Source organism: Lutra lutra, chromosome 7 (genome assembly GCF_902655055.1).
Source record: "Lutra lutra chromosome 7, mLutLut1.2, whole genome shotgun sequence".
NCBI lineage: Eukaryota > Metazoa > Chordata > Mammalia > Carnivora > Mustelidae > Lutra > Lutra lutra.
The window spans coordinates 119,016,631-119,043,004 of NC_062284.1; the positions used below are offsets into that span (position 1 = coordinate 119,016,631).

The window sequence follows — 26,374 nt, forward strand, 5'->3', positions numbered from 1 at the left end:
GTTAGTACTAGGGCTCCTGACTGGCTTCTATCTCTCAGTCTTCACCCTGCTTCCCTCTGGAACATAACTCACATGCTTTGAGCAGCCATCACCCCATATAGCTCCACTTTCCCCCAACAGTGCTCCTCACTGCCAAGGGCAAGGTGAGATGTCTTCCCAAAGCCCCCTTGAAGTTAAACCTCGGGCTCTTCTTGCAAGAGGGCTGAGGAAGGACATGAAAGGCATTTCAGTCTATCACTGTCTCTTGGAAATATTGGAAGGTTGTTTCACACAGATACATTACTGTGATAGAGCTCGGCTATTCAAAGTATTAGGAAGCCTTAGTGTAAGAATGCCCGGAAAAGTAATGTAAGAGGTATACAAGGAGAAGAAAGACTTTCTTTTGTAATGATAAAAGTGATTTGTTCAGTGGGAAGGACTTCCTTGAGAATCATATTAATTTGCTTCTAAAATAATTTGCTATTTTTTGAAAGCTAGTTTCAGCAAATGATATCTTACCCCATACATGCCCAACTCCAACTTTTGTATTTAAAAGATGCATTTACCAGTCTCATACTTGGATGAATTTCTGATGCATAATCAGAAAATACTGATGGAAGAGAAATGGATGAGCCTACATTTTTAAAACTGTTCTATGTTGGGCATTTCTTTTAGTGTGTATTCACTGGGTTTTTATTTTGACCCCATATCTTCAAGAGTAAAAGAATATTTCACCTTATCTTTCAAAAAGAATACAGTTTTGTTTTACTTTCAAAGTCAGGTATCTTCCTAAGTAATATCAATTTTGTACCAAACCCTAATTCCTCTAGTCCCCCTACCCCACTGCCTTCTCTAATACGAACAGAGTGAAAGACACAGAGCTAACAAGAAGTAAACCTGGAGAGCCCACCCCAGATGGGTGCAGAAAAAATACCAAGGAGGGTTTACCTTACTCCTTATTATGGGGCCAAAGGCCAGAGAGCTGATATCCAAAGCCAGGTCCTAGAAATCATAACAAAAATGAAGCCAGGAAATTGAGTTGCACCTAGGACTTTATTAAGGCCCAGGTATCAGCACTCAGGGGTTGAGACAAAACCAAATGTTGGGTGGGAGGAAGTGACCAAGAAGCCCCAGAGTAAACAGCAGAAGAGTTAGCTGTGCAGAAGGTGCTCAGGGTGGTATTCAGCTGTGGAGGGCCGGTGTCCCGGGCAGTGTTATCATGGGCACCCTAGCTGGCTTGTATCTTCTGCCCTGTGTCATTCACCTAGCCCAGAGGTTCTCTACGAGTGATCCATGGCCCAAAGCGGTCTGTGAAGTCAAAACGATTTTCCTGATGCTAAGGCACTAAAGACCTTGTTTCACTCTGCTGACATTGCATTCATACTACAAAAACTGGGGGAGGTAAGATCACATGAATTGTTTTACCTGTTTTTAGCATGAAAACGGTAGCACCCAACTGTATCTAGGAATCATTGTATTCTTTATCACCTTGCCCTCAGAGTTTAAAAAAAAAAATGTCAGTTTCACTTAAGAATATTCTGGTAAAGTGATAAGAAATCTCAATCCTCAAATGCATGTCTTTTTAATATGCTCAGAAGTATTTGTATAGCCTTCCTGTCCCATGCTGCAGCATGGTGGTTGTCTCCAGGAAAAGCTCTTGGCACGATTCTTTAAGTTGAAATCTGAACCGGCCGCTGTTTTAATGGAACACTTTTTTTTTTTTTTTTTTAAGATTTTATTTATTTGTCAGAGAGAGAGGAGAGCGAGCGAGCACAGGCAGACAGAATGGCAGGCAGAGGGAGAAGCAGGCTCCCCGCCAAACAAGGAGCCCGATGTGGGACTCGATCCCAGGACGCTGGGATCATGACCTGAGCCGAAGGCAGCTGCTTAACCAACTGAGCCACCCAGGCGTCCCAGGAACACTTTTTTTTTATTTGAAAGAATGACTGACAAACTATCATTATTCAGACTTGAGTATCCAGTCAGCATTTTCTTAAAAATGAACGAAGTGAGCCTGTCATTTCAAGAAAAACAACTGACAGTGTTTGTTGCCAATGAGAAGATTCGAGCTTTCAAGTGAAAATTAGAATTTGGGAAATTTGTCCACTACTGTGAGCTTGACAGTTTCTCAATACTTAAAGACTTTTCTAGTGAATTCAATGGTGATATTAACAAATGTGATTTTTTTATATTGTATAATGAAATGTGTTAACATTTAGAAGATCTGTGTAACTCAGTGAATTAATATTTTTCAGACAGCCAATGCATGATGTTACAAAATCATGCTTGGGCAAAAGATCTATTGAAAGTACAAGATGTGCCACTGGATTTTAATGTAACAAAGTATGAAAAGTTAATTGATGTGGTTTCAAATTCTACATTGCAGCCAACCTTTAAGAAACTATCACTTAATTGAGTTACAGTGGAGTATCAGAGAAGAATATCTGCAGTTATCTGAAAAGACTACCCACCCTTTCAGCTACGTGTCTATGTGAAGCTGTATTTTTCTTTACATACTATAGTCATACCACCACAAAAGGGATTCAGAAGCAGATACAAGAATCTAGCTATAATTTATTAAACAAAACATTGAAAATACTTGCACAAATGTAAATCTCTTATCACTGGTTTTTTGTTTTGTTTTGGAAAATTTATCTGGTTTTCATAAAAGCATGCAATTTATGTTAAAATGCAATGAAATTACTCTCAATTTTTAATGAAGTAAGATTTTGAAATTTTCCCAGTTAAAATTTCTAGTGGGACAAATATTGACAGATAAAGGCCCTGTAAACAGAAACTCTTAAGGATTCTCAATCTTTAAGAGTGGGAGGAAATCTTAAAGCTACAAAGTTGTGAGAACCACCAACGTGCTACATACCATGACCTGGGCCTGGGCTTGTGCAGGCATAGTGTGGTGTACTGGACAGATGTGGACCTTGCCCCAGAGCTAATAGTCACCTAAAACGAAAGAGATAATTTCCATGGAGTGTGGTAGGTGCGGTCATGAGAAGCAGCAGGTGATATGGGAGTGCACTCCTGGAGGGTTTTACAAAAGGAGGGTGACATCAGATTGCATTTTAGACAGATCTCTCTTGACTGCAGAGAATGGATATCTAGAGGTAGAGGTACTGGTTAGAGATTATTGTGGCAATCAAAGAGAGTTGGTGGAATCTGGGCTACGGAATGGTTGAGGTGTTGGAGAAATGTATTTGAAGAGGTATTTTCATGGAGAAGTTTACAGATCTAGGTAAATAGATTGGTTGTGTTTAGAGAAGAGTGGGGTGGGCATCAAGATTGAATCTAGGTTTCAGGTTTAGCACCTTGGAGTAATGATAATGTTCATTGATGGAGGGAATGTAAGAAGTACAGGTTTAAAAAGGAGAAGGAGAGGGGCACCTGGGTGACTCAGTCTGTTAAGCCACTGCTTTTGGCTCAGGTCGTGATCCCAGAGTCCCAGGATCGAGTCCTGCATTGGGCTCCCAGCTCCATGGGGAGTCTGCTCCTCCCTCTGACCTTCTCCCCTCTCATGCTCTCTCTCTCAAATAAATAAATAAAATCTTTAAAAAAAAAAAAAAGGAGAAGGAGGGATTCCATTTGGATCATCTTTGGGCTGTCCAAGAGGAGATGCCCACTCAGCATTTGGAGCTGCAGTTCTGAAGTTGCGGGGGAGGCAGATCTGGACTAGAGACATAGATGTTGAGTCATCAGCATATTAATTGTAACTAAAGCCAAGGGCTAGATCTCTCAGAGAGAGAATTTAAGCAAGAAGGGAAGACTGCCCAAGAGAGAACCATAGGGAGTACCAACAATGAGGGAATGAAAAGGTGCCCAAAGCATTAAGGGAGTCCAGAGACAGATGTAGTCATTGAGACCGAGGGAGTAGAATTTCAAGGAAGGAAGGAAGGATCAGTCATAATCAGTGCTGTCAAGAGGTCAGTAAGATGAGCGTTGAGAGTATCTTTTCGATTTAGCAACAAGGATATAGTTGTTGAGTAATTGACTGCATCCAGAACAATGTCATTGGGGTGGCAGGTTCTCAAGAGCTTGGAAAGGAGGAACAAGAGAGGGGAGGGGTTGGTGGAGAGAGGGGAAAGACTGCAGAGAGTGTGGGAGACAGGAAAACAGAGAGAGAGAGAGAGATTGATTTGAAATTCTCATTCTTTGGGGAAGAATCCATTAGAGAGAGAAGGTTGAAGATACAAGAGGGAAGGGAGAATCAGTAGAGCAGGTTCCAGAAGAGTCGGAAGGGGAGGAGATTTGGAGAGCAGGTAGAGGGAAGCCAGGTCTCCAACAGGGAACCAAATTCCAATCAGGGCATGATGTAGGGAGGGCATTAGCTGAAGAAACTGGGGGCATAGAATAGTTTAATTAGAAAGGGAAGTTCCAGGGTGCTTGGGTGACTTAGTTAAGTGTCTGATTCTTGGTTTCAGCTCAGATCATTATCTCAGGGTCGTGAGATGGAGCCTTGTGTCAGTTTCCATGCTGAGTGTGGAGCCATCCTTTCTTTCCCTCTCCCACTATCCCTCCCTCGACTCTCCCTCTCTAAAAAAATAATAATAATAATTTAAAAAATAAACGGAAGTTCCATGATGCTCAATGGAAAGATTTAGGAGGAGGAGAACAGTGGGAGTTTGGGTCACAGGAGAAAAGATACAGAGCAGTATGAGGAAGAAGATGGGAGAGACTGAAGGCCACAGGGGCTCACCAGAGTGACCACACTTGGCAGTTATGAGGAGACAGGCAGGATGTACAGAGAACTGAATCTTTAGATATTGGTAATTTAATTACAGCAATCTTAATCTTTTTATACAATGATGCATTTTTATATCACAACCTAAAAATTACTCTCAACAATAGTGATTTTTTTTTACTGAAACATTATTTTCTGGCCAATTCAAATTATCCTTATGTGTTTCTGTTGTTTACTTTTATGTTCACCAGGTTAAATCTTCAGTTATGCTACTGCCATTAAGAGTTTCCTATGTAGAAAAATCTATTCATTATGAACACATTTATTGCTTCATTGAGTTGCCTATTTAAAATTCAGAAAACCACAAATTAAATGTAGTGCTTTTCCATTTTGAAAAAAAGCGGATGAATGGGTACTATTTTCTTGAATACATCATATTTGTCTTACATAATTAACAGTCCAGATTCATAGGCTAACAGACGCCAATCCTTGCTTGTTTTGATATTTGTTCCTTATTGAAAGGGATGCTTCCTAAGACTTGCATGTGCCATGTTCTGCATCAAAGGGAATGATAAGGCAGATGTAATAGAGACAGTTGCTTGGTGGCGGTGGGGGTGGGGGGCAGCTAAGTGGTCAACAGAGAGGTTGGTCTCCGAAATCTATTTCTCTGAGGTTAATTTTATGCAAAGTATAAAACAATTTCTTCACTGAAATTGTAAAAGTAAAATATCTCAAGCAGCTTCCATATAAGGTTAACCCATTAAATACTTCCAGATTCCAAGTCTATAGCCCTCTACTAAATATGCATTGTATATAAGACTTTGGTGTTTGTTCCAGATACCTTCTTTAATAACCTACCCTAATGCCTCTCACTATACACTGTGTTGAATATGTGTGAGGGGGGACTATGTATGGTACAAGGGCACCGTTAAATGAAAAATGCGCTATTAATCCTTAGTGGATCTGATCTGGAGGTCAGTTTATTATTTTATTTCTTTCTGCTGTAACCCCAAAGAGGCCTTGTATTCCATTTCTAAACTCATATAATGGATTCTCCTGTCAGTGAAGCTGTAGCAGGCTAATGGAGAGAGCTGTGTCTTTGAGGCCACGTGATACCACCTAATCCCACAAGGCTCACAGTCCTACTAGCTCTGTTAGAAACAGAAGCCCCTGAATTCCCTCTGGTTGTCTCATCCCAGTCCACTCTGATCTTCATTTGTTCTGATCAACCTCCATGTTCCCCCACCTTCAGACTTTCAAAGGACATGTCTGGCATCCTTTTCCCATCATAAATGAACTTTCCCACATCCTTAACTGGCAGGTGAAACATTGCATCTGCCTTCTTGCTTTAGCTGACATTTGGCTCTTTCCTGAGAGCTTTGCCCACTTGGTCTTTCAAGCAAACACTGCTCCAGAAGCAGGATGCTGTTTGGAGACCAACATTTCCCAACCTGTGATAAACCCTGCTCTTTTGATCATTCTGCCCTCTGGCTGATCTTCCCTTCCTGTGCATGGCACTGTCATCCACCAATGTCCAGGTCACGTGCATCACACAGAGCCGCCCCCAGACCCAAAGTCCTGACATTACCCGGGGGCCTCCCAGAACTGTAGCTTTTCGGTTCCTCCACTCTCTCAGTTACAGTGACCTTCAAGTCTGCTCCCTTACCTGTGCCCTGGATCACTACCAGGAAATGCAGCGTCTCTAAAATCTCACATCTAGATAGCTGTTTTCCACAAGTCAGGACCTCTGATACAGTACTGGGTAGTAAGAATGGTTAGTGACATCCCTATTGTGTTTCTGGCTTTTCATAGAAACGCTTCTATAGTCTCACCACTTAGTGTGATGTTGCTATAGGGTTTGGCTGGAAGGGAAAATTTCTTATATTCTAAATCTGCTCAATTTTTTCCATTGTAAACAGGCATTGGGCTACTTTGAATGTTTTTTCCTATACATGTCAGATGCTAATGTTGTTTTTCTCCCTTAATCTGATACCCATAGCACTAAATATTTTCTCCTCCACTTTTTCTCTCCTGAAACTTCTTTTAGTTTAATGTCTGTGCTTCCCTTATATTGTCTGTTCCTCCTTAATTTTCCTTTCAGTTTTCCCCCCTCCTTTTTTAGATCTCTGTACTGCATTCTGGAAGATTTCCTCAGTTTTGTCTTCCAGTTCATTGAATCTCCCTTAAGCTGTATCAAACTTGCCAATTATATTTGCTCATTCCAGGATTTTCAACTGGTTCCTTTTTATTTCTCTCTCTCTCTCCTTATTTCATAGCCTTTAAAAAATGTTTTTAATTGAGATGTAATTGATAAATAACATTAAATTAGTTATTAGTCTCCAGTATAATGATTAGATATTTGTATACATTGCAAAGTAACCACCACAATGTTTAATGTCCATTACCTTCCATAGTTATAAAAAAAAAAAAAGTCTTCTTCTTGTGATAAGGACTTTTAAGATCCCCTTTCTTAAAGACTTTCAAGTATGCAATATGGCATTATTAACTAGTCACCACACAGTTGTTACATCTGGTGGCTTTATTTTATACACAATCTTCTATATATTACAATCTCATTTGATAGCTATTGTTTTTCCATTATGAGTGAGGATTTTAAAAGTCTTCTTCAGAGTGTTCTGTTCTGTTCTCTCAGATGTGTGAGTTGTCTCATTCATTGGACTGTCTTTAATCATGCTGCACGTCCTTGTGTATTTTGTAATTTTCTTTTCTTTTCTGGTGAGCATAACTTCCCTATGGATTTGCTTTACAAGGGTTCCTCTGAGGGGTGGTTTTGAGATCCTTAGCTCTGAGACAAGTCATAAATTAAGCATGGCTTGGGATTCCCACTGCAGAGAAATAACAGTGTCTGAGCTTACGGACAGGGAAGACTCAGATGCTAGTCAAGTATAGGCATTTTCGTTTCTAGTCACAGGTAATTTGGGGTCTTGACCCTAAATGAAATAATAGAACTAATCTCATCCCACCCTACTCCATCTCCTGATATTTGTGGGGCATAGTCAGCCCCTTTCCCTTTGCAGATACAGAAATGTAAGACCCCCGCAATCTTCCTAGCATCTACCCCAATTTCACCATGCCCACAGAGTCTTAATTGTTACTTACCACTGGGGGTAATTATCTCTCCTATTTACAGAGGCGTGCTTTTCTTGTTTTTGAAAATCATTTTAACTTGTCAAGTCCCCAGCAAAAAATAGAATATCATTCAGATACTTAAATTCAAGAGATTTTAATGAAGAAACTATTTATAGAAATATGGGCAGGAATAAAGACTCCTACAAGGTCATTTGAGGTACCCAGAGAGTAGGAACAGCAGCAGGCTGTCACCACACTGAGTCCTGAAGAGGCAAAGGAGGAGATGTCATTAACGGAGTCTAGGGACAGCTGGCAGTGCCAATAAAGGGCCTCCTGGTGGGAGCTGAGTTTGAAGGGAAGTAGCCACCATTAGAAGGCAGGCCTGAAGTAGGGAGGGAGAGAGAAAGAGATATCCTATCCTCTCTCTTCCTACCCTCCTATCTCTTGCTGGTACCTTCTGCTGGCCAAACCCAACTGGAAGACAGCCAACAAGGGAGCCCAAGTAATGTGATCCAGAGGGGTACAGAGCAAAGCAGAGAATACAGATAGAAAATAAACAGAACAGGATTATATGGTTTGAAAAAAATATGTTATCTGTTATTTCTGTATGTTGCAGCAGACTGAGAATTTTCAGCAAGTGTTTACTCTGCCATATTGACTCCGAAGTCTAAGAATCCCTACTTCAACCCCTTACCCAGCTGACTCCCTCATTCAGGCACACCCCTGACATTTGTATGCCTGCGACAAGAGTACACATGGAATCCCACATGCTTTGTGTGTGTGTGTCTATATATAGTATATCTCCATATTGATTATATAGCAAGGTAAACTACTAAATATATTTTCTCTTCCTACCTTGACAAATATACTTTAATAACAAGCTAGGAGGCAAAGGTTTGATTAGAAACCATCACTTCCTTGGAGGTCCACATGGGACATCTATGATGAGGGGGAACACGGGCTTCTGGTCCCCGGCTGTGCTCCTTGTGGAAAGGGGCCTCACACACTTGTGTGGACACCAGCCCTCACGCTGAGCTTAATCCACATTTCCTACAAACAGCCACCTTTTGAGGGAGCCCTCAGGAAGAGGCCTCCACAGGCACCGAAAGTGGCCCTGGAGCTGTTTGGATAGGGAATCAATCCTAAGGTCCTGGGTATCTGGAATGCCTTCTAAAAGGTGGAGTATGTGGGCCTGAGTGGACACATCCCCTTGGTCCTGTATACTCCTTGTTGTGGAGAAGGGTGCAGCCAGATAAGGGCCAGAGCAGAGCCCTCCAGAACACGGGATGCACAGCAGGTTCCCTCTGGCCTGGGTCTGCTGCTGGTTCCATTAAACTTGATCATCAACTTCAGTCAGGCCCTCCATTCCCTTGCCCTTCTAGGTTTTTCTCAGATGGTGAGGCTCCTGTGAGGCTGCCTTGCTACCCTGTCTAGTCTACAGCCTGGGTCCATTATGCTCTTGGCAATGCCCTCAACTTCCCAGCACTGGTTCTTCCATCACTCTTGCCTGGCAAAACCGGAGCCCCAGGTCTGCCTGACTCTCTGCCTTCTGCCTTATGCTGAGGCCCCTGAGCACCTGCAGTGCATGACGTAAGCAGCATAAACGGGTCCAGGCTCGCTAGGCCTCTGTACCACCACAGGGCCTTCATTCCTCCAGGTTCCCTGGGTCACACAGGAGCATTTTCAAACCTTGGCCACTTTTGTCAGGCTCCTGCCCCGCCATCGTCCCTGCCATGCTCAGCAAATGGCCTTGCTCCCCATTTCTTTAGAAAATTGAAGTCCTCAAAGGACCAGTGTCTTTTCTTCCCTGCTTCCCTCTACAATTTCACTGGACACTGTTGATAAGGACCAGGGGGACGAGGAAGATGGCAGTGCCTCTCACCATTGACTTGCCACTATGACTCCTTCCCTCCTGTCACAGTGGCAAAGGTGCTGTTCTCTCTGCCCCACAGTCTCAGACAGATCCTTCCACTGTAGCTTAGGATACTGCCCCTGTCTGCTTGCTGTGGAGCTGAGTGCCTCAGTTAGCCTCTCTGTCTGAAGCCATCATTGAAGCCGCACTGCCCTCTCTGGTCTCACATCCAAATCCCTTCCAGTACATTGTGACCTCATTTCTGCCCCAGGAACTCTGCTGCTACAACTGCTCTGACCAGGTTCAACAATGACCTCTTGGATCAGGTTCAACAAATGACCTCTTGGTTGCTAAAACCAGTGGATGCTTTAGTTGTTCTCCTTAGCATTTGACACTGACAAGCTTGCCTCCCAAACATGCTCTTCGCCCTTGACACCACACGCTCTTCCTGCTTTCCTGGCTGACCTTCCCAGTCTCCTTCCTTTAAATGTCGTCTTCCTCAGAGTTCCCTCCTTACCTGCTTCTCTGCTGATTCATCAGACTCCCCGGCGCCTGACCTGTACAAGGTGTTCCATCAATATCAAATTATGTGTGTAAATCAAGCTGCTGGTTTCAAATTCAAGCCGTCTACTCAAAAGTCTTTCAAAGTTGAAGCAAGAAGAAGCAAACTTTTTGGGGGGGGTAAGGATACACATTTCCAATTATAAATGATGTATTACTTATTGCAACTGGAGTCCGCTGAGGGGAAAAAACCATAATAGCTTATTTCAGAACTAATATGGCTATACGTTAGCAACAGAAATGATGTAGCTATCTTATTAGAAATACAACAAAGAGATTACTTAGCAGCTGTCTCCCCACACTGTCATTTCATTTTGCTCTGTGGTTCTTGGCAGAGAATCTAGAAAAGAAAAAAAATAATTAAGCCACTCTGTGTTCTCTCAGACTAAATGATCTCTGCTGTTCTGAGAAACAAATCTTAAAAGGCAATGTGTATTCCATGATTATAGGAAATAGAACATTTTCGGGGTTTTTTTTTTCCCCAGAGACATGTGGTTAAACATGATGGCCTCTTCCCTTCCAGGTCTGGTTGTAAAGTTTCTCTTAGCTTTATGTTCCAAATGTAGAACTCGAGGGCCACACACTGGTGTGGGGGCCATCATTAGATCCTGAAACCCAGTTTGAAAAAAGAGAACTCCACAGAGGTCCATTTTAGGTCTTTCTTTTCATTGAGATAAAGAGATACCACATGTAGAGCATTCGGTTGTTTATTCATTCATTCAACAAATAATTATGTTAATAGCCACTTACAGTCATCTTAGAATGGATATTATTTAATGTGTGGAAAGCTACTTGGCAGAAGCTGAGTTTATTTGTAACTTTATTTGGTCTTTACCTGCCAAGGTTTCTTCCCCCCACCTCCGGCCTGTTAGCAAGATCTACTGTGCATAGGCCCACGTGTCATATTGTTACGATTCCATCTGTTCCTGCTGTAGTCGTCATAACAACAAGCTGGGTCATGGTATCTTTGTGCCACTCTATACCTAAGCAGAAGGAAAACTCAGGCAGTCCAGGTAAAGAAGGAATTGTCAAAATTAAATCGGAAGTCAGAACTCCATTGCCAGCTGATTTGTGGAGTTCACACTTCTGCAGCCTAAGTATGAACTAAGAAAGGGATCTTGTGAACACTTTCACATTTTAGGTACATTTTTATGGCTCACAGGGAGATAGATGAGATATACAGATTTCATGGAGGAAATCATTCATGCTCTTAATCTTCTGGCTTTACCCACATGCCCAGGACAGCACAAGGCAGAACTGAATGCAGGGCATAGCCCAGGCAAAGAGCTCAAAGCATGTCCGCGTAGGAGCGTGAAAATCACTGCCTACAGGGACCTAAATGTATGACTTAAGGTTGCATGTGAGATCGTGGGGAGTGGTGGGGCTTGGGGCAAACTGGAGAGTTCCCAAGTTGCCTAAAGGCATGCATGTTTAAAAAACTGAAAAACCCTGAGCTGGCCACACAAACACATGCTTAGCGACTCAGTACTGCCCCAGCTTGAGTTTTAGTCTCTATCTTTATCATGCCTGTCCCTTGACACATTTCCTCTCATCCCCTTGGAGTAGCCTTGGCTCACTCTTCCTCTTCCCAGCGCCCACCATCTCCAGTTGCTTGTTGCCTCAGATGAAAGCTGCAATCAGAAAATTTCTACCTGTTTTAAAGAACAATGTTAACAAAATGTGCCTGTGTTTGAGAGTGCTTGCTTATAGAGGAACCAACCAGCATTCAAAACACTTTAAAAAAAACTTTTCGATCTTTGTTTTTATATTATACATATAATACACGTTCTTCATTTAAAACTTCTAATAATATAGAAATAAAATGTTCACACCATTCTCCCCTCTGCCAATCCCATTCCACAGATAGATACTAATAACTGTCTGTGGTGTATCTATCCAGATTTTTTTCTAAGCATGTAAACTGATGTATACATGCACATACTTATATATGTGGATTATATATAAATGTAATCTTATTAAAATGCTACCGTACCATTCTGCAACTCACTTTTTTGTATAATGTAGACATATTTTCGTAATCGTATAATTGTATCACATTCTTTATATCGCATTCTGCTTTTCTTTCAGCAGTTTATCAGTACACAGTAATTTACTTCAGCAGTCGCTATTACTGACATTTAAATCTCTTCTAGGTTTTCTGCTATCTTTCTGATCGGATTCAGCAATCATAGGCATCTCCATGGTCAAAACCTAACTTCTGATCTTTTTCCCAAAAGCTGCTCTCTTACAATTTTTCCATTTTAATGAATTTAATTTAATGAATGGTATCTCCATCATTTGTGTTGCTTATGCCCTAAACCTCAGCATCACCCCACAGCTCCCTTCTTTTTCTTCCATCCCACATCCGTCATGTCAGCACCTTCACTCTTGCACCCTGTCCAAGTCACCACCAGCAACCCGGGCCTCCCAGCCCAGTTCCCTGCTTCTGCCTTTGCCCCCAATCTGTTCTTGATTCTGTCCTCAACCAAAGAGATCTTTTTCAAATGTGCATCAGGTCTGGCCGCCACTCTACTCCCAACCATCCAGTGGCTTCTCATCTCACTTCATAAAAGCCAGAGTTCTTACAGAATGGTTGACAAGGCCTGAAATGATCTGTTCCTCCTCCCTCATGATCTGCTCCCACCACCACCCCATCCTCATCTGTAACTCTCCTGATTGCGCGTGCTGCTCCATCACACTTGCCTTCTGGATTTTCCTCAGACACCCAGAAGCACCCCTGTCTCAGGGCCTTTGTATATGCTTTGCTTTCTGTCAGCAGTGCTCTTCCCCTGGATATACACAAGGCTTGCTTCCTAGCGTTTTCAAGTCTTTGCTCAGCCTCCCCTTCTCAGTGAGGGTCTTTACTAGCTGTGGTATTTATAAAAACACACTTGGGTGATTCCTAGCACCCCAAACTTAATGTATCCAAACAATTTTCTCCCTATTTCAGCAAATGGCTTCACTATTCACCCACTGACTCCAGCTAAAAATTGCCCAAATGTCTTCTTGGAATCATACCTTTCCTTTATCTGCCTCCCTTATCCCACATCCTGGTTGTAGTTCATCAGGAAATACCATTGGTTCCTTGTCCACAATACCTATAGCAGAACTGCTGAAAGTGTGGTCTACAGGTTGGTGCTGGTCCATGAACTGTTATTGATCCGTAACAAGTTAGGTATAGAAATTGAGAAGAGGCATTAGAAGCTTCGATAACAGTTTGAAATTGTTCTGATGGCCAAGTTCACAATGGCAAACTCATCTCATTGAACAGGGTGTAGACCACTTCAGGACTGGCAAGCTCAAATGGTGAGTCATAAAGTACAAGTTGTGTAATAAGTAAGCATGTGCAGTAGGACCATATTGTAAAATGTAATATTTTATTAGGTTTGTCAGCTTGTAACCTGAAAGTGTATAAAAATCTGTGAGCATTTTTATAGCATATTTACAAGTTCCAATTTTTGACAATTTTTCATTTTATGATTTAACATTATTAATTAGGGGGACGCCTGGTGGCTCAGTTGGTTAAGCAGCTGCCTTCGGCTCGGGTCATGATCCCAGCGTCCTGGGATCGAGTCCCACATCGGGCTCCAGTCCCACATCGGGCTCCTTGCTCGTCAGGGAACCTGCTTCTCCCTCTGCCTCTGCCTGCCATTCTGTCTGCCTGTGCTCGCTCTCTCTCCTCTCTCTCTCTGACAAATAAATAAAATCTTAAAAAAAAAAACATTATTAATTAGGGAAATAAAATTTATATTAGTGATTTTTCACCCTCAAGTTATTAAAGGTAAAATAAGCCCCACTGGAGGTTATTTCTGAAATACTTTTGGTTTTTTTTAAGATTTTATTTATTTGAGAGAGTGAGAGCGAGTGAGAGAGAGCCTGAGTCAGGTGAGGGACAAGATGGAGAAGCAGATTCCCCACTGAGCAGGGAGCCCGATGCAGGGCTCAGTCCCGGGACTCCAGGATCATGACGGGAGCCAAAGGCTCCCGCTTAACTGATTGAGTCACCCAGGAGCCCCAAGGAAGTTATTTTTGTCTTTTTTTGAAAATGCCAAGACTAAATCCATATACAGTTGCCAAGGACATTGGTGAAGATTGTATCAAAGGTATTTGTTGGAAATGTTGGGTGAATCCACAGCAAAGAGGTAGCTCAGGCACTACTTCCAAGGTGCTTAGCTCTGGTATTTAGGAACTAGCTAATGACATGGAAGACTAACTCATAAAGCAGTTAAAACTAGCAACATATTTTTTCTTCGCAGTATAATCTCACTTGTATTCCTGTTAAGATGGTGATAGGAAGAAGATTCCTTTTTTTTCAACTTCATTGCTGACAAGCAAACTAAGTCAGAAACTAAATAATACTGTGAAGGATTACATTGTTAACAAATCTGGTTTGGAGTTTACATTTTGTGTAGGAGCCTGTTCTGATGGTGCAGAAAGCATCCTGGTGTTGTTACCCTGATTAAGAGGCTCACTCCAGAGTGTAAATCAATGAGCTTTTTCTCTTGCGAGGGAGTCCTCGGCTATGAAGAATGGGGGAGCTAAAAAACGGGCTTACTGTCACACTAAAAATCATGAATTAGGTAAAAACTGTTATGTTAACTTCTGGGTTATTCTCTTGTGCTATATGATAGTTTGGAAGCAGATCTTAAACAGCTCATATGGCACGCTGAAGTACGAAGATAATCGAGAGAACAAATGCTTGACAATGTTTGATCCACAGAACAGCTCAACATTTCTACAAAACCAGAAGACAGTTTGGTCCAGGCTTGTTAAAGATATGAATTGGACAAGCAGGGTTGCTAAAGCTCTTCAGTACTTTTAATGATCTCAGTACTTCCATGCAAAGAGAAAATGCGACATGTTTCTCAAGATAAGATCAAAGGGCAAAAACGAAAGTTAGAAGCTTGGAAGAACAGTTTCTACAGATTATTATGACACATATTCCATAATTTAACAATTATCAATGATGTGGGTGATGATATTGCACATCTGTGAAAAGCTATCACAAAATGCCTTAAAGTTTGATAAAGCATTTTGAATTTTATTTTCCATCAAAGGAAGATCTATGCCTAAAAATTCATGGATCCAGAATCCATTTCTTCATCAAAAGATGATTTAATTTAACTGTAACTTACAGGATACATTGCTGGAACTGACTTCTATTTAAGTATTTAAAGAACTCTGAAAAAAATAGCACTTTCTTCATTTTAGAATAAAATTTAAAAGTGAATAAACTGAATTTACTGAAATTGCTCTAAATTTCTTATCCCATTTAGTGAGACTACTTTTTCCTCCTCCTCCTACTCGTCCTCCTTGTTCCTTTTCCTCTTCCTCCTCCTCTTAATTATTATCAAAATAAAACACAGAAACAGTTTAGGTGTACGTTTTCCCCTGCAAATAGTCTTGGCAATCTTAGATAAATTATTAATCAAGAAGCAAGTCTATTTGCCACACTAAAAACTTCAAATATTTCTATATACTGTTCATTCAAACTATACCTATAACTATTTAATATGGGGATTCTTTTTTCCCTCAAGATGAAAAAAAAAACCTACAAGTGTAATAGTGAGCCTATATATGAGTTGTACATATGCATACTTTTAGCAAATAAGCAACGTGCACAATTTCATACTTCTTTCTTTTCTGCATATTATGTTTACCCTGGCAATATTTATTACAATGTAATTTCCTCTTTGTTAAATGAATAACACAAAATTGCAGCTTTTATCTTGTATGTCTTTTTTTTAATTTTGTTTTTCTAGTAATTCATTTTTATTAATTTTTACAAAGTATCAGTTTGCAACAGACTGGAAAAATTTTAAAAGGGTCCTTCACTGCAGAGAATTTAAGCAGCACTGCCTTATGTGACTGAATATAAAATGAGAATTAATTCTTACAAAGACAATTAATTCTGTTGCAAAGTCTCTCTGACTACCGGACATGCTCTCTGTGACTTATTTTGAAAACAAATAGTAGTTGGAGCTTAAAGCATCCTCACACAGTGTGAGGTTCTGATACTTACAGTGGTCATCGGATGAAATTGGCAAATAGAGAGAGAAAAGAAAGTTAAAACCAGATTCTAGTTTTTATGCCAGTGTGATAAACTCACAATTGCAGATATTGGCTATTATAAGCCTTTAAAAGTCATTTTTTTCCTCTTTCTTTTGTTGTAGCTTATTTTATTTAATTCAGTTAATATATAGCATATCATTAGTTTCAAATATAGAGGTCAGGGATTCATCAGTTGCATAGAATACCCAGTGCTCATCCCATCCCGTGCCCTCCTTAATGCCCATCACCCAGTTACTCCATCCCCATCCCTGCCTCTCCAGCAACGCTCAGTGTGTTCCCTATAGTTAAAAGTCTCTCATGGTTTGTCTCTCTCTCTGATTTCATCTTTCCTTTCCTTCCTCTAGGATCCTCTGTTTTGTTTCTTAAATTGCACATACAAGTGAAACCATATGATAATTGTCTGTCTGACTGACTGACTTTGCTTAACGTAATACTCTCCAGTTCCATCCATGTCGTTGCAAATGGTAAGATTTCATCTTTTTTTTTTTAGATTAGTTATTATTATTCGACAGATAGAGGATCAACAAGTTAGGCAGAGAGGCAGGCAAGCGAAGAGAGGAGGAGGCAGGTTCCCTGCTGAGCAGAGAGCCCGATGTGGGGCCTCATGTGGGGCCATCGTCCTAGGACACTGGGAACACATGGACCGAGCTGAAGGCAGAGGCTTCAACCCACTGAGCCACCCAGGGCGCCCAGATTCATCTTTTTGATGGCTGAGTAATATCCCATTGTATATAAATACCGCATCTTCCTTATCCATTCACCTGTCGATGGACATCTTAAAAATCATCTCAAAAGCAATACAGTAAGTAGTTACATTCTGGAGATCACAGATATACATCTCAGGTTATATATATATTATAACAAAACAAAACACTTCATAATGTGATGCAAGTAGCTACTAAGTGGCTCTGGGTAAAAATGTGGAGTGTTAGTACCAGGCATGGAATTCCAAAATCCTGTGCCCTAGATGGCTGTCATGGATGTGAAGGTGACAACATGCCCTGAAAAAAAGTCATGTCCTCAAAAGTAGCTCTGGTGCTAATGAGGACATTTCTGTGATGTGCACATGAAAAATGAACAAATTGTTTCAATGAGACAGGATTGCGGAAAAAGCCCTTTGTGTTAGTTGTTAAGCTGTATGTGGTCTCTCAGCCCCAACCCCCGATCCCCTTCTATGCTCCTTATGGTGAGGCTGGAACCAAGATTCTGGAAACCGTCTTTCTCCATGAGCAGCTGCATCTTGTCCCGTTGGGTCTCCTAGGGCTGCAGAGACTACCACATGGCCGGAGGGGAAGCAGTGGCTCCTTCCTGTCTACTCTCCATTCTGTGGGGGTCCACACTCTTCCCTCTGGCCCTGCAGGTGCTCCTGGGTTCCCAGCCTGCAGCCTCGAGCACACCAGCAGCAGCCCCCAGCACTATCCATAGACGGCAGGGCTCCAGCTTCCTGGGACCCTAGAAGGCTTTCTAGGTCCATCTCCTCTCTGTTTCTTCAGCCCTGACTATAGGTGAGGCTTCATGGACTCACAGTACCATATTTTCTACAACCTTTTTTTTTTTTTTTTTTTTTTACTGCATTGTTTCTGTTTCACCTTTTTAGCCCTCCAGTATCTGTCTAACCTGTTTCTTATATTAAATTTTCTCTTTTAAAATAACTTGTGTTTCTGATTGCCTGACTGGATCCTGACTGAACCCGACTTGGTACCAGGAGTGGGCTCTGGTGGTCTGGGGGTGGTGTGCTTGCCTCTTTGGCCCCAAACACGGAGCTGAGCCACTTGCCCCCACAAAGTGGAACGTGAGTAATCTGGGTCATGTTGTGGCATCAGGATTTGTCAGCCCATCCCTCAAGATGGATGGTGGCATAGTGCCTTCCGAAGCAAGTAACTTGAGGCCACCGCACTGGCCACTGGAGTAGTAATGATGCTCAGGGTACAGAATGGGATGGCTCTTTCTGTCTGGACACTGTGTTCTTAGGGAAAAAAAATGACGAACTCAAGTCTTTAAACACCCAGCTCGGGTCATAAATGGCAAACTTCAGATGACTTGTCTCCTCTCCACGGCCACCACTGTGTGGTGAGCCACCTTCTTCCTCCCCTGAGGTTTGCAGCAATTCCCCCTTCAGTCCTGCATTCTGAGAATCCATCTTTATAATGACCTAAGTACCTCCAAGCCAGCTCCTTTGCTTCAGACCCCCCGTGACATCCTATTACATTTCAAATAAAATCCAACTTCTTCAGCTTCATCTCAAACTGCTTTTTACCCTGGATGTTCTAGCTCTTTCCCACCCAGGGCTCCCATATTTATGTACTTCCCTCTTGTTGGGATTCACTTTGTCTGGCTCTCTGCACGTGCGACTGCTTCTCATCCTGCATGTCTCACGTTCCCTAATTCCCAAGCTTCCCTATATAGAGCAAACATTCCACCTTTCCTCTAGTAAGTGTCTCTTCCTGGAGTCATTTCTTTCACAGCACCTACCACAGCCTGTACACATCTCTGGTATGTACTTGATCGTGTGCCCCACCCAACTAGCATTCCGTGAGGCAGAGACCTGTCTGGCCTATTGGCTACTGTATTCTTAGGACCTTGCTCCAATATCTCTCACATAAGAGATGATCGATAGGTATTCATTGTTGAAATGATCCTGGGAAATAACTTTCCATTGATTAATTTAAAATTTTAGTTCCGGAGCATTTCAAAGCATGCAGAAAATACCCAGGTACCTGCCAACTAAATTTAACAGATTTTGACATTTGGCCGTATTTACTTCAGATTGCACTTTCTTCTCTCATTTTTTCAAGAACCACTAAACATAAATGAAACTTGTCCATTTCATCTGTGTTCAAAATATTATCACGAGCTATATTTGATAGTCTCTTAATATCTTAACGATTTTATTTATTTGGGAGAGAGAGAGAGCACAAGTGAAGAATTGGGGCAGAGGGAGAGGGAGAAGCAGATTCCCTGCTGAGCAGGGAGCCCAATACGAGGCCCCATCCCAGGACCCTGAGATTGTGACCTAAACCAAAGGTTAGACAGTTAACCAACTGAGCTACCCAGGTGACCCTCATAATATCTTTAATGACTGTAGGCTCTGCCTCACTGTCAATCCTGATAGAGGTAATTTGTAGGTTTTTTTTCTCCCCTTCTGATCAACCTAGCTAGAGGTCGAGCGATTTTATTGCTCTTTTTAAAAACTTCTTTGGTTTCATTCATTTTCTGTATTATTTTTCCATTTTCTAGGTCAGTGATTTTTGTTTTTCTATTTATTTATTTTGGTTTACTATTCATTTCCTTCTACTTATTTGGTTTACTTGCTCTTTTTATAGCTTCTTAAGATAAATATTTCAATCATTGATTTTAGTCTTCTGATGTAAGATTTAAAACCTTATACTTCTGCCTAAGCATTGCTTTAACTGCATGCCACAAATTTCTTATATTCATTATCATTCAGTTCAAAACAGTTTCTAATTCTCCTTGTGTTTTCTTCTTTGACCCATGGGTTACTAAAAGAATGTGTTGTTTAATATCCAAATATTTAAGAGATTTTCCAGATATTTGTGTTATTGATTTTTAATTTAATGTCATTACTTAATTTCAATCCTTTTAATTTTATTCTAACTTTCTTTTTAATGTCTTGGTGAATGTTCCAGGAGGGTTGGAATGGGTGAAAATCTTTTAGATGCTGAGAGTGAGGCTCTTTAGATGTAAGGTCAAGTTGGTTAATGGTGTTATTTAGTCTTATTACTGTTTTCTGTCTCTGTGTTGTATCATTTTCTCAGAGAGGAATATTAAAATAATCAGCTATAATAATAGGTTTGTCTGTTTCTCCTTTTAGTTATCTCAGTTTTTACTTGATGTATTTTTTAAGCTATAAAATTACCTATACATTGTGTATACACCTATACACAGGTACCTATATACTTAGGGTTGTTATGTCCTCTTAATTAATTGGTTGGCCCTCTTATCATTATGAATTACCTCTTTAACCCTGGGCAGTATTCCTTATTCTAAAGTGATATTGATATAGTCACTTCTTTTCTTTATGATTTTTTTTTATTCCTTTACTACTAATTTATATCTTTCAAAGTAGATTTCTCAAGCATAAGGTAAAGTTGAGTCTGCTTTTTTTTTTTTTTTAAGATTTTATTTATTTATTTGACAGACAGAGATCACGAGTAGGCAGAGAGGCAGGCAGAGAGGTGGGGGGAAGCAGGCTTCCAGCTGAGCAGAGAGCCCAATGCGGGGCTCGATCCCCGGACCCTGGGATCATGACTGGAGCAAAAGGCAGAGGCCTTAACCCACTGAGCCACCCAGGCGCCCCTTGAGTCTGCTTTTTCATTCAGCCTGGCAATCTCTGCCTTTCAATTAGAATGTTTACCATATTTACATTTAATGTAACTATCCATATGGTTGGATGTAAGCCTACCATTTTCATATTTTCTCTTTCTTCTATTTGTCCTGAGTTTTCTTTTTTCCTCCTTTCTTACCTTTATTTACAGCTCTCTTCTTTTGTATGTGTAGATCCAATTTTCCATTTTGTGTTATTTTTCTTAAGCCCAAAGAGCTTCCTTAAAGTTTCTAGTAGTTCATGTCTACTGGTGAAAAATTTTTTCAGCTTCTGTTTGAAAAACATTTTTAAAGATTTTATTTATTTTTTTGACAGAGAGAGAGAGTGCATGCAAGCAGGGGGAGTGGCAGGCAGGCAGAGAGGGAGAAGTAGGATCCTCAAGGAGCAGGGAGCCTGATGTGGGCCTCGATCCCAGGATCTTGGGATCATGACCTGAGCTGAAGGTAGATACTTAACAAACTGAGCCACCCAGATGCCCCTGTTTGAAAATTTTTAAATTGTACTTTTGTTTTTGAAGGATATTTTCTTTCAGCACTTTAAAGTTGTCATTCTAACTGGTTTCCATTGTTTCAGATGAGAAGTCAGTGGTAATTTTTGTATATTTATTTCTCTGAACATGTGTCTTTTTCTCTGACTGCTTTTCAGCTTTTGTTTTCCTTGTTTTAAACATTTTGGTTAGGGTATTCCATTTTATAGTATTCCTTATTTATCCTGCTTAACGTTTGTTTAGCTTCTTGGACCTGTGGGATTTTAGTTTTCATCAAATTTGGACAAATTTGGCCATCATTCTTTAAAAAACGTTTTCTTCTATGTTGTGGCACTCCAGTTACATGTGTTAGACCACTCAGTATTCCCCCACAAGCCACTGATGGCCTTTCCATTTCTCTTTCAGCCTTTTTTTCCAGACTCAGTTTGGAAAGATTCTATTGCTTTATTTAAGTTCACAGAAGTTTTCTTTTGCAAGATCTAATCTGATGTAGTTCCCATCCCATGAATTACTTAACTTCAGGTATTACGCTTTTCATCTCCAGAAGTTCCATTTTGGCTCATTTTTGTATCTTCCATTTTTCTCTTCATTCTCTTCATGTTTTAAAAAAGAAAAGTCAAAAAAAAAAAAAAGAAAGAAAGAAAGAAAAGTCATGGAGCATACTTACAATTAAATGTTTGTGGGGGCGCCTGGGTGGCTCAGTGGGTTAAGCTGCTGCCTTCGGCTCAGGTCATGATCCCAGGTCCTGGGTTCGAGCCCCGCGTCGGGCTTTCTGCTCAGCAGGGAGCCTGCTTCCTCCTCTCTCTCTGCCTGCCTCTCTGCCTACTTGTGATTTCTCTCTGTCAAATAAATAAATAAAATCTTTAAAAAAAAAATTAAAAAAAAATGTTTGTGTCTACTGATTCTGTGATCTTTGTTGTTTCTGGTTCTGTTTTATTGACTGACTTTACTCCTGCTTAAGGATCACATTTTCCTGTTTCTAAGCATGTATAGTAATGTTTTGATTTGATTCTAGCATTACTTTATTAGTTTTCTATTGCTGTATGGCAACTTACTACAAGCTCACACAGCTTAAAAGAACGCCTGTTTTTACCTCACAGCTCCATAAGTTGTAAGTCTGGTGTGTTCCATTGAGTTCTTTGCCCAGGGTCTCAGAAGGCCAAAATCAAGGTGTTGGCCAGGCTGGGCTGTTACCTGGAAGTTCATGGGAAGAATCTGATTCTAAGTGCATTCAGGCTGTCGGTAGAATCCACGTCCTTGTGGCTGTAGGTTGGAGAGCCTCATTTACTTTCCAGCTGGCAGCCAGGGTCTCCTCCTAGAGGACACCTACACTCCTTTTCATGTGGTCCTCTCAACCTTCAGAGTAGCAGTGGTGTCTTAGATCCTTCTTGTGCTTTGGGTCTCTCTGACCTCCTCTTTTGCTTCCAGCTGGAGAAAGCTCTCTGCTTTTAAGAGCTCATGTGATTAGATTAAGTCAAACTGGAATTATCTCAGCTGGATAATATAATAATCATGGCATATCACCTCATATCCATAGGTTCTGGGGACTAGGGAATATGGAATCTTGGGGTGCCATTCCTAGAAACGCTGTCTAACACAATATGAATGTCATGATGTTGAGAGTCAAGGTTTAGATGTCTTCTTTTAAAGAGTATTGAGATTTGTTCTGGCAGGTTTTAAATTTACTTGTAAATCTGTTTGATTTTCAAGGGGCCTCATTATAAGCTTTGCTACTAAGTTAGCCCTCTTCCTGAGGTATGGCCTTTCTGGCTTCTGCTCAGTAACCAAAGTGTCCATTGAGAGCTCGCCACTCTCACTAGTGGGAACCTCAACATGTGCAAGCCCTGTGTGGCCCGGAGGTGGTTCAGCCGTCCCACCCCTGTAGATTCCTTTCCCAAGTCATTGGCTTCCTACCCTCGTCCCGTTTCTCTATCTTCATAGCTCTGTGCTATCATTGCTTAGCATTGCTTCATGTCCACAGGGTACTCAGCTAGACTCAAGGGAGACCCATGATTTCTGGAGCTGTTTTTCTGCATAGCTCCTTCCCTGCTGTACTCTACCCCACAGATTTCAGACCTTTGGCCCCCCAACTAGTGGGGTACCAAATGCAGGGTGGAGGGACCAATCCAACCTAGGTGCTGGAAATGTGGAGGAATGCTGTCTGAACAGAATTTTAAAACAATTACAGAAATGACTAAAAGTCTGTCTTTTAATTATCACCATGTCTGTGCAATTCTGACTAATTAATGATAAAATACTCCTAGGGTAGGGGTGGGGGGTGGGAGGTAGGGTTTTTGTTGGCTTATGTTCTAAACAGCTACCCAGGTTCCTTTTGAGTTTTAAGGATCCATATGGAAATTTTACATCACACGTTGTTGCTTCTTCCCTCTAGTAAACAGCTACATGTGTTCCTTTTGAGAGTCTGCTTAGCTTAGCACAGTTCAGAATCTGAACTGGCTTCAACGATGGTTTGTGTTTCTGTCATCCCGTGCTACAAGAAACTCCCATGTTTAAAAATGGATTTGCTGCCAGCAATGACAGCACATAGCTGTGAAGATAAACAATTTGAGTTATTAAAATCTGTCATTTTATGTGTCCACTTAAGCGTTGAAATTTGTGTTTAAAATGTGGAATGGCGAAACAGTGTGGAATGTAAGGCATCATACTTATGTTTGTTAAGCATAAATTTTAATGTATACCTGAACTGTTTTACTAAATTTGAATAATATTTCATAAAGTGATATTGATTCTTTTTTGCATTGTTAACAGTTTGTTTTAAAACCAGAGAATTAATCAAGAAAACAATGATATTTACTGATTATTACATGATTATTGCTGGAAGTAATTTTGTCATGTAGAGGAAAGAGTGTCAAAAAAATGATATGCTTCTCATCTCGTCTCAGCTAGACAACCATCCCCTGCTTGAGTTTCCTTCCCTTCCCTGTGCCTTGATCTAGATAGTACCTCTAGACAGAAAGCCAGGGTTGTGATGGGGTGCTCCTCACTTGTTTTTCTTCTCAGAGATCATAGGTCTTGGTGTCTGTTCCATCTCTGAAAGTCATTTTTTAAAAGATTTTATTTATTTGAGAGAGAGTGTACACAAACTGGGGGGGAGGCTCTCAGGGAAAAGCAGTGGAGCTGGATGCAGGGCTCAACCCAAGACCCTGAGATCATGACTTGAGCCAAAGGCAAACACTTAACCAACTAAGCCACCCAGGCACCCCTGCCATTTATTTTATTATTTTTTTTTAAAGATTTTATTTATTTATTTGACAGACAGAGATCACAAGTAGGCAGAGAGGCAGGCAGAGAGAGAGGAAGGGAAGCAGGCTCCCTGCCAAGCAGAGCCCGACGCGGGACTCGATCCCAGGACCCTGAGATCATGACCCGAGCCGAAGGCAGCGGCTTAACCCACTGAGCCACCCAGGCGCCCCGCACCCCTGCCATTAAAAAAAATTTTTTTTCATCATTTATGGTGGAAGAGCTCGTGGTACCCTCCAAGTTGGATTTAATTATTTGGTTATATTCCTATTCCCTGGATTAGCCTCTGAGTTCCATAAGTGTAGGTGCCATATGGTATTAGAGTTCTCCAGAAAAACAGAAACAACAGGGCATATGCACGTAGCGGGAGAGAGATTCATTTTAAGGAACTGGCTCACACAATTGGGGATGCGGGCAAGTCCAAAGTCTACAGGGCAGGCAGCATATTAGAGAGTCAACCAAGGTTTCTATGTTGTAGTCTTTTTTTTTTTTTCCTATGTTGTAGTCTTGAAGAAGAATTGCTTCTTCTTCCAGAAACTTTGCTCATAAGGAAGGCCTTTAACTGATTGGATGAGGCCCACCCACATTATTAGAGGACCGTCTGCCTTATTCAAAGTCTCCTGATTTAAAGATTAATCACATCTACAAATTTTCTTCTCACCAACATCTAGACTGGTGTTTGACCAAACCGCTGAGCATCCCAGCCAAGTGGATACATAAAATTAACCACCACACAGATGTTACTTATTTCTGCACCCTCGGGACCTAGGGTGGTGCACAGAAATTAAGAATGAACAAATAAGAGGCTGGGGTTTGGAGATAAGGAAATAATATTGGAAATAAGGCTGGAAATAGAGGTCGCAGTAGCTTTGAGACTTGAGTGAGGGAGTTAACTATATGATGTGGGCAGAATGGGAGTCTTCTCATAGCTTTTCTGAGGGAAATACATGATGTCATCTGTCTTGACGGTGCTGTGGAGAGCGAGGTTGGGTGTGCAGAATTGTTATGGTAGCGAGGGGAGAATGGCAAGGACCCAAATAATGCAGTGTCCTGGGGATGGAAAGATCAGCAAAGCGGTAGTGCGACCACTGGGAACAAGCAGAGAGCCACTGGAGACAGTGTAAAAAGGCAAGAGGCATGCAAATAGTATTTTGTTGGAAAATTCCACATTTACATTTCCTTCAGTTTCTTTGTTTCCTTAGTGTCAGGACTTCCCAAATGCTTTGGAGAAAGCTCTAGAAAGATGTTAATAAAACCCTAGAAAACAATGTGAAATTTATTCCAACAACTGGAGTTTATACTTATAATCCCTTACTTTAAACTGTTAAGGTTTCTCTGTGACCTATTCCAGTCTTTAGCCACATGTAATCATACGATTTTGTATCGTTAGAATAATACTGTGTATATCATTTCACGTTCTCCTCTGAGGAAGTTTATATCAATATGACCTTCACATACATTATGTTTAACAACAGAAAAGCTTCATGGCAAATTGATGAGCCATAATTTACCGAGCTATATTCCTTTTGGGAGACATATGGATTTCCTACTGGGATTTTACCATTATAAAAGATGATGGTTTAAATGGTTTTCTACCTGAAGTATTTTTAACATCTTGATTCCAATATAATTGACATGAAATAAACTTTTTAAAGTGTGCAGTTTATAATTTTTGGCACCTACACGCTAATGAAATCCCACCACGGTCAAGATAATAAAGATGTCCGTCATCATCCAAAGTTTCCTAGTATCCCTTTGTAATTATTCCTGTCTTCCTGCCCCTTCCCATCTCCCTGCTCCCCCTTCACATGCAACCATCAAACTGTTCTCTGTCAGTGCAAATTAGTTCCCATTTTCTAGAATATTATATAAATGGAACCACACAATAGGTACCCTACTTCCATCTAGCTTCTTTGACCCAGCGTAATTATTTGAGATTTATCCCTGTTATAGTGTGTATCAGTGGTTCATTCCCATTTAGTTCCTGAGTAGTAGTCCACTGGGTCAATACGCCACAGGTTATTTATCCATACCTAA

At 41.0% G+C, this 26,374-nt stretch overlaps 1 protein-coding gene across 5 annotated transcripts in view; it reads left to right on the forward strand.

Annotated features, from left to right (window-relative positions):
• EFCAB11 (EF-hand calcium binding domain 11) overlaps positions 1-26,374 on the forward strand; it is a 146,837-nt gene that overhangs the window by 95,605 nt on the left and 24,858 nt on the right. The window contains exon 5 of one of the 5 annotated variants that reach the window (XM_047738309.1): positions 17,605-17,780. The exons of 3 other annotated variants lie outside the window; for them this stretch is intronic. In XM_047738309.1, the coding sequence (XP_047594265.1) occupies positions 17,605-17,743 (139 nt within the window). In that variant the 3' untranslated portion in view covers positions 17,744-17,780. Of the gene's footprint in view, positions 1-17,604; positions 17,781-26,374 lie in introns of those variants that run through there. One more of the 5 variants, XM_047738303.1, reaches the window with a different exon arrangement.